At 35.5% G+C, this 17,924-nt stretch overlaps 1 protein-coding gene across 4 annotated transcripts; it reads left to right on the top strand.

Moving 5' to 3' along the window:
• Positions 1 to 2,192: 2,192 nt before the first annotated feature.
• Positions 2,193 to 14,966, top strand: lhx9 (LIM homeobox 9). 4 transcript variants are annotated; one of them, XM_058401212.1, is made up of 6 exons: positions 2,193 to 2,417; positions 4,773 to 5,014; positions 5,810 to 6,012; positions 6,572 to 6,945; positions 10,134 to 10,336; positions 11,187 to 13,235. In XM_058401212.1, exons 2-6 carry the CDS (start codon positions 4,829 to 4,831, stop codon positions 11,439 to 11,441), a joined length of 1,221 nt encoding a protein of 406 aa, XP_058257195.1. In that variant the 5' UTR covers positions 2,193 to 2,417; positions 4,773 to 4,828; the 3' UTR covers positions 11,442 to 13,235. The 4 variants fall into 4 exon arrangements, with proteins under 4 accessions (XP_058257195.1, XP_058257196.1, XP_058257197.1 ...); XM_058401213.1 differs by lacking the exon at positions 2,193 to 2,417 and having other exon boundaries at positions 3,765 to 5,014; positions 6,575 to 6,945; XM_058401214.1 differs by lacking the exons at positions 2,193 to 2,417; positions 11,187 to 13,235 and adding an exon at positions 13,736 to 14,966 and having other exon boundaries at positions 3,770 to 5,014.
• The last annotated feature ends 2,958 nt before the right edge of the window (positions 14,967 to 17,924 follow it).

The raw sequence follows: 17,924 nt of genomic DNA, 5'->3' as shown, positions 1-17,924 counted from the left end.
CTATTATCTTAAGAAGACCCATAGTATATCAAGAAATAACATGAGTCAGGTGAGAAACATGGTCAAAGACCTTGTGGTGATCTCTCTGAAACTAGTGTTCCCTCTAACATGGACATGAGTGATTGAGTGAGCATGGGGCAGCGTGATTCTTTCCTGTTAGTGCTTGTTGCAGTTTACTTTTTTGACCACTAGGTTCTATAATAGCTCTCCAGAATTAGAGTTCAGTAAAATATTTTCAGGTTTGGAGGTATGCTTGTCGGCACAGATTATAATTTAATTTAAATATAGTGTATGCTGTTGTCTTGGGGGGATTGCTGTGTATCTAGTACCAATGAAATAATTTTAAAACATACCAAATTTCAATTTTTAAAGTTAATAGTGGAGGCACAAACCCATTTGGAAATTTTGGTCAAAAAAGGGGACATGTTGAGAAGAACCAGCTTTTAAGTCTTTATTGGTTATATTGCTCATATTTTGGGAAAAGGGTTACTTGATTTAATACAATTATTAATCCAAGTCTTTTCGTTGCTGTTGTCGAATATGTAGCTTCATGAAAGCTATCTGACAATTTAAGGATCACTACTCTTTGAATTAAGAAGGAGATTAAAAAAACCTCCCATCTGCCAGCTCACAGGGAGTGTGTCTCTGCGTGCGCGCGCGCGTGTGTATGCTCGTGCGTGTGTGTGTGGGGGGGGGGGGGGGTACCTAAATTCTCCTTAGGCTCGCCAGTGTGAGCGTCCCCTATTAGCTCTATCAAATCTTTAAATGCCGACGTACGGCAGATGTTACGTCATTTGAAAGCCAGCGAAGAACGCAGTGTGACGTCACATGCATTTTATTTACAATTGTAAACACATTGGCACGCAGACGGATCGAAGGCCCAGTCAGCTAGAGTGAAACAGGGGATTTAGGAACTGAAAATTTATGTATTTTGTTAAAAAAATTTAGCAAGTTTTAATAAGGAACGGTTAATCCCCTACACTATAAGATCGTTGCAAAAACCCTAAAACATAGATTTCCAAGCATGTGAAGAGGCTGCTTACACAAACACAGTTCTTCAGTTCAGAGCTGTCAGGCTCCAGTCGTGGCAGGTCACAAATCTGCAGGGATTTGTCCTATTCCACCTTCTTCCTACAAATTCAGTTTTTACTGCGTCTAAAATAATTTCGATCATTTTGGTGTTGTCTTTTTGCTTTTATTTGTTTTGTTTTTCACTTTTTATTAGTCTAGTCTTGAACATGCGACAGTGGTTTGGGAAAAATAGCTCAGGACAAAAGTCCACAAAAGTATTTCATTTCACTTAATATAACAACATAGCTTTGAGGTGCACGTGACTTATATTCGTTAAAGTGTCATTAAATGCCGATAACAAAATAGTTGACACTCAGCTGAGCGCGTGCTCAATCCGATGCTCCTAATTCTAATAACCGAATCATCATCCGGTTATTTAGGTGATATTAGAAATGCCTTACAAAGCCGAAGTGCTCAACTTTAGTTCCGATAGACACTAATCCTATCGAAAAAAATAACAACGATAATAATAATAATAATAATAATAATAATAATAATAATAATAATAATATACATTATTATTATTATTATTATTATTATTATTATTATTATTATTATTAGGCTGTGTGTGTCAATATTTGGCTATTGTTAGGCTATATTTAAATAGATTTAATATTTTATAAAGGCAGGTTAGTACAAGGTATGTTACACCAAATTACTGTATTTATATTATTGTACTATTTTGGTAATATTGTGATATTTAGTATTATATATATGGTCATTTAAACCAATAAACTTAAAAAAATATCTATCTATCTATCTATCTATCTATCTATCTATCTATCTATCTATCTATCTCTCTCTCTCTCTCTCTCTCTCTCTCTATATATATATATATATATATATATATATATATATATATATATATATATATATATATATATATATATATCTTTAACCTTTGCAATATAATTAGGAAAAAAACTTTATGTTGGTGTCTACGTTTTTGTCTTAAAGCCCTGATCAAGGCCGGTCAAGTATCTGAGATATAAACAATAACTGCATGAACAGAGATTATTGTAAATGACAATATCACATACGACGAAAAAAAGGACCAATCCTTCTCTCTCTCTCTCTCTCTCTCTCTCTCTCTCTCGCTCGATCGCCCAGGCGCGCGCGCAAGACGGCATCTCAGGAGCTGACGGAGAAGCCTCGCGCAGTTACACACTATTGTAATGGACAGAAGTTAGATTTAATAAGAATAAATGCCATGACTGATATTGTTAGCCTACACATAGGATAATTAGCTTATTACGGCGAAACATTAAGAGGTCAAAAATGTAAATGAAATAGAAAGCTCGTGCTCAGGCGCTATTTACGGTTAGGACAAAATAGTCTACGGACAGGTAAGATCAGCGCGAGCAAATCTCTCTCTCTCTCTCTCTCTCTCTCTCTCTGTGTGTGTGTGTGTTTTCTGCAATTTGAAATATGATAAACGTTCTATGATAAAAGTAAATCTATCTATCTATCTATCTATCTATCTATCTATCTATCTATCTATCTATCTATCTATCTATCTATCTATCTATCTATCCAGCCCACTCACAGGGTAATTAGAGGAAGAATTTTGTCTTTTTCGTCACCTTTTGGACAAATGATGTTTGACATTTAGACACAGTCGGTTATCGGCGTAGGGAAAATGTCAGGAAAATGTATTTATTTATTTGTTTGTTCTCCACATTATAAACTTCACATTTTTTTAATTTGTTGTTTTTTACATTTATTTTTTATATAAAAGGTTTCAATTCATTTTTGTTTAATTTATTTGTCTTTTTTTTTTTTTTTACATTTTTTTTTCTTTTTTTTAATTTCTATTTATTTGTTCTCTGCATTATAATGTGTTATTTAAAGCTATTTTAAAAAATCATCTGAATATTCATAAAAATTTCCATAGCCTAAAGCATTTTATCATTCCATAGGCGGAAAGCTTTAGGGTTTCACAGGGTTTATAATAATAATAATAATAATAATAATAATAATAATAATAATAATATGAAGAAGAAGAAGTTGTTTGTGATTTTGCTTTTAGTCACTGTAAAGAAAGAAATGCTTTCATGGATCTAGGTTACCTAAATTATAAGAACATGTATATGCCACCATATTAATGGCATATTTCTTTATCTATCTATCTATCTATCTATCTATCTATCTATCTATCTATCTATCTATCTATCTATCTATCTATCTATCTATCTATCTATATTTTTTGTTTTGTTTTGTTTATTCAAAGCTATACGTCATTTGACCTCATACTCAGTCTGTCCACTGCCATGTATCTGTTCTTTTCATACAATTATAAAACCCTGGCATTACACTGCTCTTTCCCGGCATAGCGCCTAGGAATTTATTCATCTACCTCTCCCGAAAAAGGGCTTAAATTGTATTGTTTATTTTCTCAATATATTTAACACGTTTCTATAAAAAACAAACATATAAACAAACAAATAAAAAAACACAGACACAAATATATACATAAGGACCAGGAGCAGTCCTAGGATAGATTGTTTAAATAAAAAAAAAAACTCTCTATAAATGTAGAATACATACATACATACATATACATATATATATATATATATATATATATATATATATATATATATATATATATATATATATATATATATATATTCGCACATACGCATACGTGTGTGTGTGTGTGTAGTCTACAGTTTTTAAGCGTTATTGAGCGTTTTTCATTATTAATATTTTGCGCGCGCACACACACCTCATTGGTAAAAAAAGTCAATAAATAATAACAAATGCAAAAATTTGGATTTTTATAAATGATTTATTCTCTCTCTTTATCTCTCTCTCTCTCTCTCCTCACACACACACACACACACACGGCACTGATTTCTGATTTAAACATATATTTATTTGTTTGTTTGTTCATTTGTTTAAATATTAAGACGTAAGTAAATTCCCCTTTAATTATTTGCATCACTTTTACAACATTTGATGTGGTTCAGAGCTAATCAGAGATAAATGGCTCCTAAATGAGTTTATTGAAACAGGGTAAATATGGTGGTGATTAATGAAAATGAGTGAAAGTATTATTAGTAGTCATTGCTATAGGTTAATGAAATGCTCAATTAATCGAATTCAGTTTTTTTTTCTAAATTAGGTCTATGTCATCGGGATGAGGTCACATCAAATGGCCGAATAGACCCTGATTAAACATGCTAGAGGTGAGGGAATAAAATAAGTGCACTGGCCATCAGCAGCCTACAGTGACAGCTCTTTGTTAGTGAACAGAAGAAATCAGAATTGAGAGAGGGAGAACTCCTCCTACCAAATTACCCAAGCAGGGCAGGCGTTTCTCTCTCTCTCTCTCTCTCTCTCTCTCTCGCTTTCTTCAACAAATAAGACACACGTCTCCAAGCCTCACACACTCCCCACACCCGACTTCTGGGCACTCGGATCCCTATAAGAGCCAAACTGGGAACTAAAATCACACGATTTAAAACAAATTTTTCATTTCTTTCTCAGCAGATTTCCTCCTCACCTGGACTATACTTTTGATTTTTGCTTCTTTTTTAAAAAACAAAAAACAAAAACAAAAAAACAGAAGTGGATGTGCGCTTTACTAATGTTCCTGCCGTTTGCAGTTTGCGAGGCGGCCTGCTAAAGTGCGCGCACGTGCGCGCGCGTGTGTGTGCTTGGTGGTGTATGCGTGCTGGTGGTGGTGTGTGTGTAAGTTTCCTTGCAGCAGATCGCTTTCGGATGGTGTGAGGGGCTCCGTGGCGCCTGTTATATGGAAGTTGTGGCGTGCAAGGCGAAAGAGAGCAGTTGCACATTGCGCCCCGCAGCAGCAGCAGCAGCCATGCTATTCCACGGCATCTCCGGCGAACACATCCAGGGCATTATGGAGGAGATGGAGAGAAGAAACAAATCGGAGTCTCGCCTAGCCAAAGCTGTCCAGATGAACGGGAGAGAAACGGTAAGGGTTTTTTGTTAAGAATGCATAAGATAAATGTATTTTGCATAATATAATAATGAAACTATTGCATAGTTCTTCTCTTTTTAGTTTAAAAGAAGTGCAGCGTGTGCTATGTAATCAAAAGCAAACTAACGAAAATACTAAACAGAATCAAAGGATATACAACAGTGTCCTTTTTTAATGGTAGATTGTTGATTATCTGGCTTAGAATTTGGCACCATGAAAAACCTTTGAAGTTTTTATTATTATTATTATTATTATTATTATTATTATTATTATTATTATTATTATTATTATTATGCAATTTAAACAATATACTGCTACTAATACTACTATTACTACTACTACTAACAACAACAACAATAATAATAATCGAATTTTTGTTTTTATTTAATTCTATTTTAGTTTGTATTTTTGTACTTTTAAGAAACAACTGAGGCCTAATGTTCAAGGAAATTCATTCCTTTTTTGCTTTTATTTTGCGGCTTCCTCCATGCTGATAAATACCAAACAAAGTGTAAATATCTAAACTGCGCTCCTATAGTCATGGTTTCGTTTAGAGATGTGTAGTTTCTTAGGTTAGGCCTCTACCGTGCCTCATAGAGTGAAGAACAACTGTCCCTACAGTATAATCCAATAATGCATTGTTTATCTTGAATGTTATTTGCTGTACGAAAATAAGCTGTAAAGTCGCCTGGCTATATATTGACATATCAGTAAATATCACGACTCAGAGTGATTTTTGGTGTTAACCCTGTTTGTGTTTGTATGTATTTATTTATTACTAAACCCCAGAGCATGCCGTCTGTTAGCCCGGAGAAGCCTGCTCTGTGTGCCGGATGTGGAGGTAAAATCTCTGACCGCTATTATTTACTGGCTGTGGATAAACAGTGGCACCTGCGCTGTCTCAAGTGCTGCGAGTGCAAACTGGCTTTGGAGTCCGAGCTCACGTGCTTCGCCAAGGACGGCAGCATTTACTGCAAAGAAGATTACTACAGGTGAGGGCAAACACAGCAAAAAATCTTCCATTAATTTGATATGTTTTTCATTCTTTCTTTCTCAAGCACGTAAATAACTGTGACACTGTGCATATACACAGGGAATAATATACTGCAATAGACTTGTGAATTGTGAAGCATGCAGGGCTCCAAAATAAAGTTATTTAATTTAATAAAGTTATTTTATTTTATTTTAGATTAGATTATACAGACTACTTATCTGAAAGACTTTGTTGCTACAGATGTGGTCATTCGTTTGCTTAAAATGTATATAATTAGCCATAGATTTCACAGTTTTTTATTATTATTTTTGTTTAGATGTAGTACATCATGAACACTGAATCTTTCTTAATCGTCTCGGATATTGTCGTTCAATATTTTCCCAGTCCACTTTCATTTAGAAGCATTTTCTCTTTAAATAAAAAAAAAATATATAAATTCCGGAACGTCATTCGAGCAAAGAGGGAAATATAATAATAATAATAATAATAATAATAATAATAACACCTGTGGGTGTGAGAGTTGAATCCGATTGTAAATAAGGTCCTTGCCGTTCCAGAAGGTTCTCCGTGCAGCGGTGCGCGCGCTGCCACCTGGGCATCTCGGCGTCGGAAATGGTGATGCGAGCGCGCGACTCCGTGTACCACCTTAGCTGCTTCACGTGCACGTCGTGCCACAAGACACTGAGCACAGGCGACCACTTCGGCATGAAGGAGAGTCTGGTGTACTGCCGTCTGCACTTCGAGAGCCTCGTGCACGGGGAATACCAGCATCACCAACAGCAGCACGCGCAGCTGAACTACGCAGACTTAGCTGCAAAGGGCGCGAGCCTAGCGCTGCCGTACTTCAACGGCTCGGGCACGGTGCAGAAGGGAAGGCCGCGGAAACGGAAGAGCCCGGCCATGGGCATAGATATCAGCACGTACAACTCGGGTAAGCAGTGTTGTTGTTGTTGTTCCTGTGTTTTTTTGCATCTACATTACATTTCACAACAATCATCCACAGCGCGCGCCTCTCAGAGTACATTACACACGCGCACTAATAGCCGTGAAGCAAATAAGAATGCGCTATTATTTTTTGTTTCTTTGTTTTTAATACATCGGATTTATTAAAATGTAAACTGATGTCATATGCAAAAAGAAATATTACATATCAGGGTTACACTGGCCCATAAAACAAAATAAACAATACAAAATAGCGTAAATCCTGATGCAGTAGCTAATCAAATCAGACTTTAGTAACATAAACCTTAACAATTTCATACTAACGAATAAATTCGTTGTGAAGAATTAGAAGCGACTATTCGTAGCGTTACATGACAAAAATAATAACGCAGTGTCATATTTAGACTTAGAATTTTTTTTTTGTATTTTTAATTTTTAAATAATTTGTAATAATTTAGTACATTGTAATAGCTAATAGCTAATGATTTGATTTTTTTAAACGACACGAATGCGTAACAATTATGTTGCTTAGATTTCCTAAAGGAAGAAATCGTGGAAGTGTCGCATTAATTCACAAAATAATACACTGTTATACTACATGAAATGTGATATTATTTAAAATATATTCTGTTATATTTGCTGCAGCAAAATTCATTGGCTTTATCTCATGCGCTGTGCCTTCGATTGAAATTAATATCAGTTATCAAAAGTGTGTGTTTGTATCCTGTCATAGTGAAATGTGTTCAATGTGAATTAGAGATACTGTCGGGAGAAAATAAACACAATGCCTTTTACTGCCAGAATTTGGACACACACACACACACACACCCACACACACACACACAGGGTTTTTCACCAAAAAATAAAGCCTCGTAATGGAATATTGTATGTTTCGCAGTCGCTCAGGATTTCGACACAATGAAGGCAGAGGTTTAATTGTGTGTAGTGTTTGGACTCTGTGATAAGCTTGAACTCACGCTGTGCTTTTTAAAATATTTTCAGTGTGACGCATGTAGCATGCAGTCTAGCATTAGTGGACATTTCTCCCTTTTATTATTAGCCCTGAAGACGTGCTGATCATTCCAGGAGGGTTTGTTTGTTGTTCTGGGGGAAAAGCGCTTAGGCTTTTTGTAGAACTGAGATAAATAAAGCAACAGCTGGAATTTTTCACACACCGACATTAATCCTCATGCTGATTATTGTTGTTTCTATATAACGTGAATTAAATTTTGGAATTATTTCTACGTGATGCCTTCAGTCCACTCACTGAAACAGCGATACAGTCGCCTAGAAAACGCCTTCATTTTTCCTTTTTTTGACCAAGCGGTATATACAGTATTTAGTAAGCAGTTATGCCCAGAGCCCCCTGCTGGTCATATCAGGAAAGTGACCGACTCTCAGACCTTCACTTCACAAGAGCTTCACAATCAACATTTAAACATTTCACAAATGTCTGCGTTTTCGTTCCGACTTGGTTCTGTTCATGTAAACACTCGCAGCGATGCCAGAGAAGAACCGATTTTGGTTCCCCAAAGAACCTTTCGGTAAATGTTTTTAAAAGGTCCCATTTTTTCTTAGTGTCATGAATAATTTTTTATCGTCTTAAACACATTTTTCCATTTCGAAACACCTCATGTTTAATAGAAATGACAAACAACGACTTAACCTTTAAGTGTGTGTGTAGATGACCAGTAACAGTTAAAGTAGCTATAACAAACACAAGATAAAAATGGATTAAGGAAAAGGTTTTTTTGGTCTACCAAAGCTTTGTTGGCAGTGTATGCTGTGAAAGAAATTATTATTATTATTATTATTATTATTATTATGTTTGGATTTGAATTCTTTTTTTTTGGAATTTAATAAAATGATTATAACCGGTCATAATCCAACCTGGCTTTACATTTGGAAAATATATTTTACCCAACTATGATTACTGCTGCACTGAAAAAAATCTCTCTCTCTCTTTCTCTCTCTCTCTCTCTCTCTCTCTCTCTCTCTCTCTCTCTCACTCTTTTTTTTTTTTACCAAAAAAAGTTTAATACCACAATATCTTCTCCTCCTCCTCCTCCTCCTCCTTCTTCTTCTTCTTCTTCTTCTTCTTCTTCTTCTTCTTCTTCTTCTTCTTCTTCTTCTTCTTCTTCTTTATCATCGTATTAGTATTAGTGTTACCTGCAACATACAAAAATCCAATCTGAAATCTAATTTAAATGTACTCTTCTGTTCAGGGTGCAAGAATAAATTTGACAAAATTAATCAATGCTAAAATATAACAGAGAGAGGAAAGGATATTTCTTAGACGTACAGACATTAAAATGCACAACCATAACATCACATAGATTTCTGCGTATTTGAAATATATTATTAAATCTATTTTGCTTATTATTTTTATAAAATAATTTTCCAGTTCTATTCTCTTCTGTTGTAAGGGGATTTATTTTATGTAAAATTTTTAAAAAGTTTGAATGTAAAGAAAAATTTCACAAAGTCTCATAACTGTACAGCTGTGACTTTAGGGTCTTTGTCGTGTCTTTTCTTTCTTTCTGTGTGACTACTCATAACACTCCCATCGCCCTGCATTGTTGTTGTTGTTGTTGTCGCTGTTGTAATGCGCTCTTGTTAGATTAGTGTCTTGATGGATTGCTCATGTTTAGACTTTTTTAAAAATTGATGGCAGATTTTCTTTAGAAATATCCGTACACTCTTATCCAGAGGTTCAATTTATTCAATTCAGGTTTATTTGTATAGCTCTATAATTCATCAGTTATATCTGGATAATTCTTACAGGGATATATAAATTTAAGGATATCATTTCTAAATTAATTTTTTTTTTCCTAATGAGAAAGTCAGAGGCAATAGTGGAGAAGAAAAACTCCATGAGAAGATATGAGGAAGAAACCTTGATAGGGACTCAGAAGGGAACAAATTCTCATTCTAATCGAACATACAGACTTACATAGTTTTTGACTATTTGTGTTTTTGTTTGTTTGAAGTAACACTGAGGCCAATTTTTTGTTATTTAGATGCTTCACAACGTAAGGTCCCATAAAGAGAGAGAACACAACTAATGACAAACCTGAAACAAATACTAAGACTTAAAACACAGCAAGACAGGAAGAAAAAAACGATCATGCTTCACGATTTTTAATTTGAATCTTGCAATTTTTTTTTTCGTCTCAGGTTGTAATGAGAACGAAGCTGAGCATCTGGATCGAGACCAGCAGGCATACGCTCCATCGCAGAAGACCAAACGCATGCGCACGTCCTTCAAGCACCACCAGCTTCGCACCATGAAGTCCTACTTTGCCATCAATCACAATCCTGATGCCAAGGATTTAAAGCAGCTTGCGCAGAAGACGGGCCTCACCAAACGAGTGCTGCAGGTAAGCGTCGGCTTCTGTCTTTCCAAAGAAAAAAAACCCTAGATCTTATTTCATGTGCCCCCTTTAGTGAAGATTTCCTCTCATATCGCTCAACCAAGCTTGAGTTCTTCCACGTCATATCATTTAGCTTTATGTTTTCATCCATGTCCTTGTAGTGATTTAAACACGTTACTGTTGAGAGATAAAAACACAAGAGAATTCCTAAATTTCAGTTTTTAGTGTTAACTTTAGGATGTTGAAGAAGTGAGTTAGAGAGAATTAGAAAGAATTATAAAATAATAATAATAATAATAATAATAATAATTATTATTATTATCATTATTATTTTATTTAAAACAAATGTACGAATTATTATTTATTTATTTATTTATTTATTTATTTATTTATTTATTTATTTATTTATTTATTTATTTATGTAATTTAGAAATGAACATGCATTACTGTTTTATTTTTACATTTGGAAATTATCAAAGCACTGTACAGCTGCAGAACAAAGAACAATAAATCTGCCACTCTCTGTACTGTATAAATAGCAGCATTAGGCAGTAACAGGAATGTACAGATTCTTGCGTATTTATAGGTCAAATCTATAAATATATCATTCCTGTAATATTGTTGTACCTAATGCCTAGAACTAGTATTCAAGTGCTACATAGTACAAGAACAGGAAGGTGTTTAGGGCACAGTGCTTTGTTTACAGATCAGGAGTATTTCTACTTCATCACCTTTTTTTTTCATGATGGCATTTTGTTTTCCAGCAGTAATGTAAATATTCTGACGGTAGGAATGTAACAGTATCCGACAGCACACATAAACACAATCAGTAAAAGGCATTGGGGTTGGTTTGCAGGTCTGGTTCCAAAACGCGCGGGCCAAATTCAGACGGAACGTTTTGCGGCAGGAGAGTGGGGGTGTTGAGAAGGCTGACGGCACGTCACTTCCCGCACCCTCCTCCGACAGTGGTGCTCTGACCCCGCCAAGCACGGCCAGCACGCTTACAGACCTGACCAATCCCTCTATCACCGTAGTCACCTCAGTCACCTCTAGTTTGGACAGCCACGAGTCCGGGAGTCCCCCGCAAACTACCCTGACGAACCTTTTCTAACGCAGATTTGGGGTTTTGTCCTTTATTGATTTTTTTTCCTCCCTTCCAAATGTGGCTTTTTGTTGTTATTTACAAAACACTCTTAAGCAACCAGAGACAGATCCATTTGAAGACGAAGTAGTCCCCTCAAGTCAGGATTATTTTGGACAGACTGTATTTTGATTTGGCAAAAAATTAATAAAGAAAGAAAGAAAGAAAAAAGAAAGACAGAAATAATTAATCAGTGAAATAAAGCATAAATTATAATTTGATTTCTTTTGTTTACATTCAAATCAAGTATAATTTGAACAGCTACAACTCACTCTGTAAACCTTATTCATATTTCTTTTGGTTTTGTTTTTCTATTACTTTAGAAAATTGGACAGATTTCATTTCCGATTCAAGCAGTGACGGTCCCGTTCTCACACAAAGCACTAAAACAAATGAGAGGGTCAAAACTTAATGTGTAGCACTTGCAACCACTTGGCAGCTGAGTTTACACGTCTGTCTATTTTTTCCCCATTTTTTGTAATGTACTCACCATGTCAGCATCGTGCCGGCATGTTTCAGCACTTCATATGTGAAAGCGGAAACATGTCTTAGAGCACGTGCTTTAAGCCACACAGAAAATCCTCCATTCTGTTTTGTAATTTTTTTTTTATTTCATTGATGATCTGCATTTTATTTCTAAAAGCATTTTGCATTCCAATGTATCCAGTGACTGTAGCTCTGATAAACAACTCCATTGCCGTTTACGTACTTTATACTTTTACAACTCGCATGCCAGGTGGTGCTTCAACCTCAAGACAGCATCGTCGTACCAGCGTGGCTCTAATTAGGGTTAAACAATATCGAAAACTGTGCAGTGGTAACTGTTCAAAAAAAGTATAAGAGCCCTTTACATCATTATTTTCTGATGGACTTTGACATTTGAATTGATTGTACAGATATGGCACTTTTAACAAGTATTTTGGCGTATAAAGTATATCAAACTTTTGTTATGCCAATTCCTATTCATTGCTATAGATTTGCAGTTTGCTTAGTGATAAGTGTGTTATGGTGGTGCAGCTCAGGGTGATCATGAGATTCAACACATTTGGAGATGGAAAAATCTAGTCTGTCTTTCTTATTTTATTTTTTTGCATTTTCTAATGTATTACTTCTGAGCTTGTGGTTTGCAGAACCAAATGAAACAAACACCTCTTATGATTGGAGAAAGTTAGTCATACGTATAATCAAGTCACTTTTTTTCCCTTTTTTGGTCAAATGCAAATTCTTTCTAGGTTTTTTTTTTGTTTGGTTTTTTTATGGACACTTGCCACTGAACAGACCAAAAACATGACGGATGATTTGGAATTGACAGCGAGGGGCAGTTAGGGGTTGATTAGTTCATTGTGTGATGGAGAGTTGGTTCTGTTTGTAGAACAAAGTGCTCCTCTAAGATCTACTTCATGAAGTAGACGCCTAACTCAGTTCTACTATGTGCCTTACGCTATAACCTGGAAGAGAGCTTGTGAAATTCAGGAGATACATGTGTGTTTGTTTAATGGATATCGCATTCTTTGAACGCCTCACTAGTTTTGTACTGTTCTGTTTTTCATCTGAGGATCTTTTTAATGGTGTAATTCTGTTACAAAGGAGGCAAGCGATGGCCTAGAAAGCAGTTGTGCACTCTTTCAAATATAGTCGGTAAATCCGAGAATCTTATATATTGATCTTCGTGTTAATAGTATGGTACGTGTTCTATCAAGATTGTCCATTGTTTCTTTGTTTCTTGAAAAAAAAGATGGTGTATAGAAACTATTTCCCATTAAATATTTATGGACCAAGCGGTTGTTATATCTTATTAAATTTGTGTGAATAAAAACGCCTTGCATTGACAGTGTTTTATTTCTCTCATTGTGCAACCATTCTTTATGTTGCCTCTCAGATTTGAACTGAAACCTAATTTTGGTAAATGATATTTAAAAAAAAAAAAGAAAGAAAGAAAGAAAGAAAGAAAGAAAGAAAGAAACTCCCACCGCACATCTCTCTCTCTTGCTCTCATTTTTGATATTGATTTCAAATTTCATTCTCTTTATTATTCTAAAGTAATGCCCCACGGATTTGCACTAAGACCCTGTGCTTGATAGAGAAAATGATCCAGAAGAATTAGGATTGTTTTTTTTTAATGCATGAATATGGCAACATTATAAAAAGCTCTTCTGTGCTAGAAAGTGCACACTGGTATTAAAAAAAAGTAAAACTAAATGCAAACCTCTTAAAGTCAGGTTGCTTTGTAGTTTAATATATTGTTACTTTATGATTTCTTTCAGGGAGAACAAATCTTGGGGCATTACAGCCATACTTCACGGCGTTTGAAAATTCCCTAAAGTATTAAAAGACGGGGAAAACTTTGATCGGAATTCCTCACCATTGAAGACAAAGACAATATTAGGATCAGATGATAATAATAAGCCTAAATCAGCAACAATAAATGTAATGCAAAAGTCTTTTTTTCTTTTAAATTCTTCTGAATGTTTGAATCCACACTTGGAGGAGAACCCACTCGATATGTGAGCTGTTTTTTTCCTAATATCTTTGTTATTAGAACTAAAATTGTTCTTTGTATCAGGATAACAATGACAAGAAACATGTACAATATTCTAGTTGTATATAACTGAATAAGGATTACATACACAAAACATAAACACATACTGATTCTCTGCCTGTCTCTCTATCACACACACACACACACACACACCTTCTTCTTTGCTACAATATCCTACATAAACTTAAATCACACTTTTTAAATGCATGGAAAATGACACTCTCAAAAGACCAAAGCAGTAAAATATTCAAGAGAACTGTGGAGAACAGATTTAGCGATTTAATAATAATAAAAAAATTAATAAGATTTGTATGTTGCATGCACCTTATCAGTGGTTTACAGTTTTAACACTAAGTATTATTTTGTCTGATGTTTCTTTTGATGTCAAATGTAAATTAAATGATATAACATTTTACCTTGTGAAACCTATATTCCACTAAAAAAAAAAAAACCAAACAAACTACAATAAATGCACAACTGCATGCAGTATTTGAATAATAAAATGCTCCTTTCCAAATAGAAATGGTTTGCTTTGGGACTTACTTAGTGTTGCAGTGTTATTATTAAAGAAGCAGTATGGTGTTGAATTCTGATGCCTGGGACAGTGTGAGCTGGACACACGGACACCGGCTGCGTTACAGCACTCTGAGACGTTTACTGCGTGTCACTCTGTCGGAGCTGATACCAATAAAATCTCGGGCGAATCCTGTGCCAGACTTTCAGATGTCATTGTAAAGCAAGCGGAACAGATGGCTTCCAAACGAGGTCACATACATGATTATCTCTTTACATGAACCGGCATATTGATATCGATTGTTTGCTTTTATTTATTCACTCCTTTGCTTTAGTGATCTAGCTGATGCTTGTGAGCTACCACAGTTCTCAGGTCACACCCTTCTATGTAAAAGGTAAGAAATACAGAGGAGTGCTATTAAACTGATTCTGTTGCACTTTTACATGTGGAATTCTGCTTTTTTTCCTCGTTTGTTTGATTTTATTTATTTTTTTAAATACAAGCTTTGGGTGTAAAATACACAGACGTCAGCTGTTTCCAATTGGAAACATTTCCACAGTGTTGAGCTCTTGGAGCGAAGTCATGCCAATGCATCAGAGCCTCTTAAATCTTGTGACTTCAGAGACGTTGCCATAAAATGGGTGTCTCTGAGAGGAATATACGTCATATAAGATTAGATGAAACTAGTAGTTGGATCCTTTAAACCTTGAAAAGAAAATAGCACTGCCGCTTCACAGCTCCAGGGTCCCTCGGTTTGATCCTGACCTCAGGTTACAGTCTGTGTAACCTGAGGTCCGTGCTAGGTGGACTGGCTATGCTAAATTAGCCCTAGGTGTGTGGATGTGTGTGTTTTTGAATGTGTGTGTGTGTGTGTGTGTGGTGACCAGGGTGTATGCCCGTCTCCAATTTTTCGGGGACAGACTCCATATCCAGCATGACCCTGACCAGGATAAGAGTTTACAGAAGATAAAGGAATGAATGAATAAGTAAGTATTTACTTTTGAGCCACAGATATTTTGGATATTTTTACAGTATTGTCTTTCATAATCAGTGCTCACTGCAAAAAAAAAAAACCTATACATACATATATACGTATACTGTATATATGTATGTATATATATATATGTATATATATACAGGTATACTGTTGCAGTATACCTATTCAAATGCACTTTACTATAAACATCAGACAATTATTTGTAGAACCAGGCAAAAACTACTTTAACTACTATAACAGGATTATGTTCACTTACCCGGATGGATCATAGGTGAACTGGAAAATCATTAATGTCACTGAGATTTTCTGCTATTAGACATTTCAAAGACCTGAACGTCTTCATGCTCCTGAATACAGTTACACACATAAACACAGAACTGTTTCAATTCAGTGCATGCTTATGATGTGCTACGGCTTCAGCTGCTGATATGACTGATATGGTAGAGTGGGCCTGAGAGAGACTGGCAGATCAGACATGTTTACAGTGACAGGTACAACACACACACTTGGAAAGATCCGGGTGTCAGGAGATGTGTACATTCAACTCTGTGTGTTTCTGGACGAGAATTCTCCTCTCACTGAACATATGAATATATCACACACACACACACAGTTTATGCTCAGTGTGAGTGAGAAATGTGGGAACATGAGTGCATTGCCAGCTAGCAACAGGAAATGTAAGTATGCGTGTGTCTACATGCCCCATGCACACAAATGAAATGGGAACGCTACCATTTCCTGCTTTCATGCATATTTGAGCCTTTTCACTAGAAGGACATTGAAACACATTCTGAAAGTAAATGCCAACTTATTTTCACAATATCACTTGTTTTTCTTTTGCAGTGGGACATTTGGTACATTCACTTCTATAATAATATTTCATAAAAAAAGCAGGTAAACATCAACATGATTTAATCATAATTTTAATCTAATCTAAACCCAATACGTAATGGTCATCTAACTTCGTGGTTAAATAGAAGTATTTTAATCAAATTATACACTATATGGCCAAACTTTGTGTAGCGCTGACCATCACACCCACATGTACTGTACAAATGCAGTCTGAATCTGGAATGGGATTGAACATTATTATTAGAATAAGCTCCAGTCTTCTGGGAAGGTTTTGGAGATGGTGGTGTGTGTGTGAGATCATTTACCTGCAAGAACATTAGTGAGATCAGACACTGATGTTGTAACAGTGTGAAGGTCTGGGGTTCACTGGGGTTGAGTCAGGGCTCTGTGCAGGACATTCGAGTTCTTCCACTCCAACCTTAACACACCATGTCTTCATGGAGCTCTGTGCTTTGTGCACAGGGGCATTGTCATGATGGAACAGGGTTTGAGCCTCTTGGTTCCAGTGAAGGGAAATTATAATGCAACAGCATACAGAGACATTCTAAATAATTGTATGCCCACATGTGGGTGTGATGGTCAGGTACATTGTATGAAGATATGTGGAGTCCTAAACATGAACAACATAACATAACATAACATAACATAACATAACATAACATAACATAACATAACATAACATAACATAACAATATATTAATATACATGGAATACCTTTAATTATATTAAATATTAAAATGACAAAAAACACACAATTGTATGTTTAATATATGTACCTACAAATTTTGCCAGAAGGAATTCTTTAGACTAGGATTATGCATTTCACCTAAGCCTTAAAAGCCTAATTTCACCCCTTTTTGATGTAATCCTCAGAGGTCCACACCTGTGCCATTTTTGATACCTTGGTCTAACAGTCAACAATATATAAATATAAAAATATATTTAATATATTTTTTAAAATGTTCACAAAGAAGAATCAGCTGGCAAAGAATCTGTAACAGAGAACCAGTGTATGCTTTCAGATACATTACAAGTTGTACACAGTTGTTAAACAAATTCTGACAAAGCCAACATGTGTATTTGCAGTCAGAAGCCTGAGTCTCATCCAGCCATCTAATTATTCCCTCAGAAACCACAAATGTGAAGATTCTAAACACAGTCCCAATTTGTCAAAGAAAGGCATTGATCTGATTGTGAGAGAGTGTGGGTGTTGAGTGAGCCCAATATAACCCATGCCATTAAATTCCAATGCAGTGTTCAACAAGAGAACTGACAGATTTACTGGAGATGTTTCTTTTTAATCTTGTTCAAGAAGAGGGAAAACACAGACTGTGTGCCTTACCTTCTTTATATCTGTGTGATGGTTAGTAAAATACTATTGAAGTGTCAGGTGTGTAATACTAAGCACACAGCACTTACTGATTATCAAGTGTCAGAATTGAGGGAAATAAGATTCTATTTCTTGTTTCATGCGGAGAAAAAAAGATTTTAGAATGAATTCTTTGATTGAATACAACGCAAGACAACTCATTTCAGCCTGTGATATTCAGT

The sequence above is a fragment of the Hemibagrus wyckioides genome, linkage group LG10 (assembly GCF_019097595.1).
Source record: "Hemibagrus wyckioides isolate EC202008001 linkage group LG10, SWU_Hwy_1.0, whole genome shotgun sequence".
Lineage (NCBI taxonomy): Eukaryota > Metazoa > Chordata > Actinopteri > Siluriformes > Bagridae > Hemibagrus > Hemibagrus wyckioides.
The sequence above is the reverse complement of the archived record's forward strand: the minus strand, read 5'-3'. Positions and strand labels throughout refer to the sequence as shown.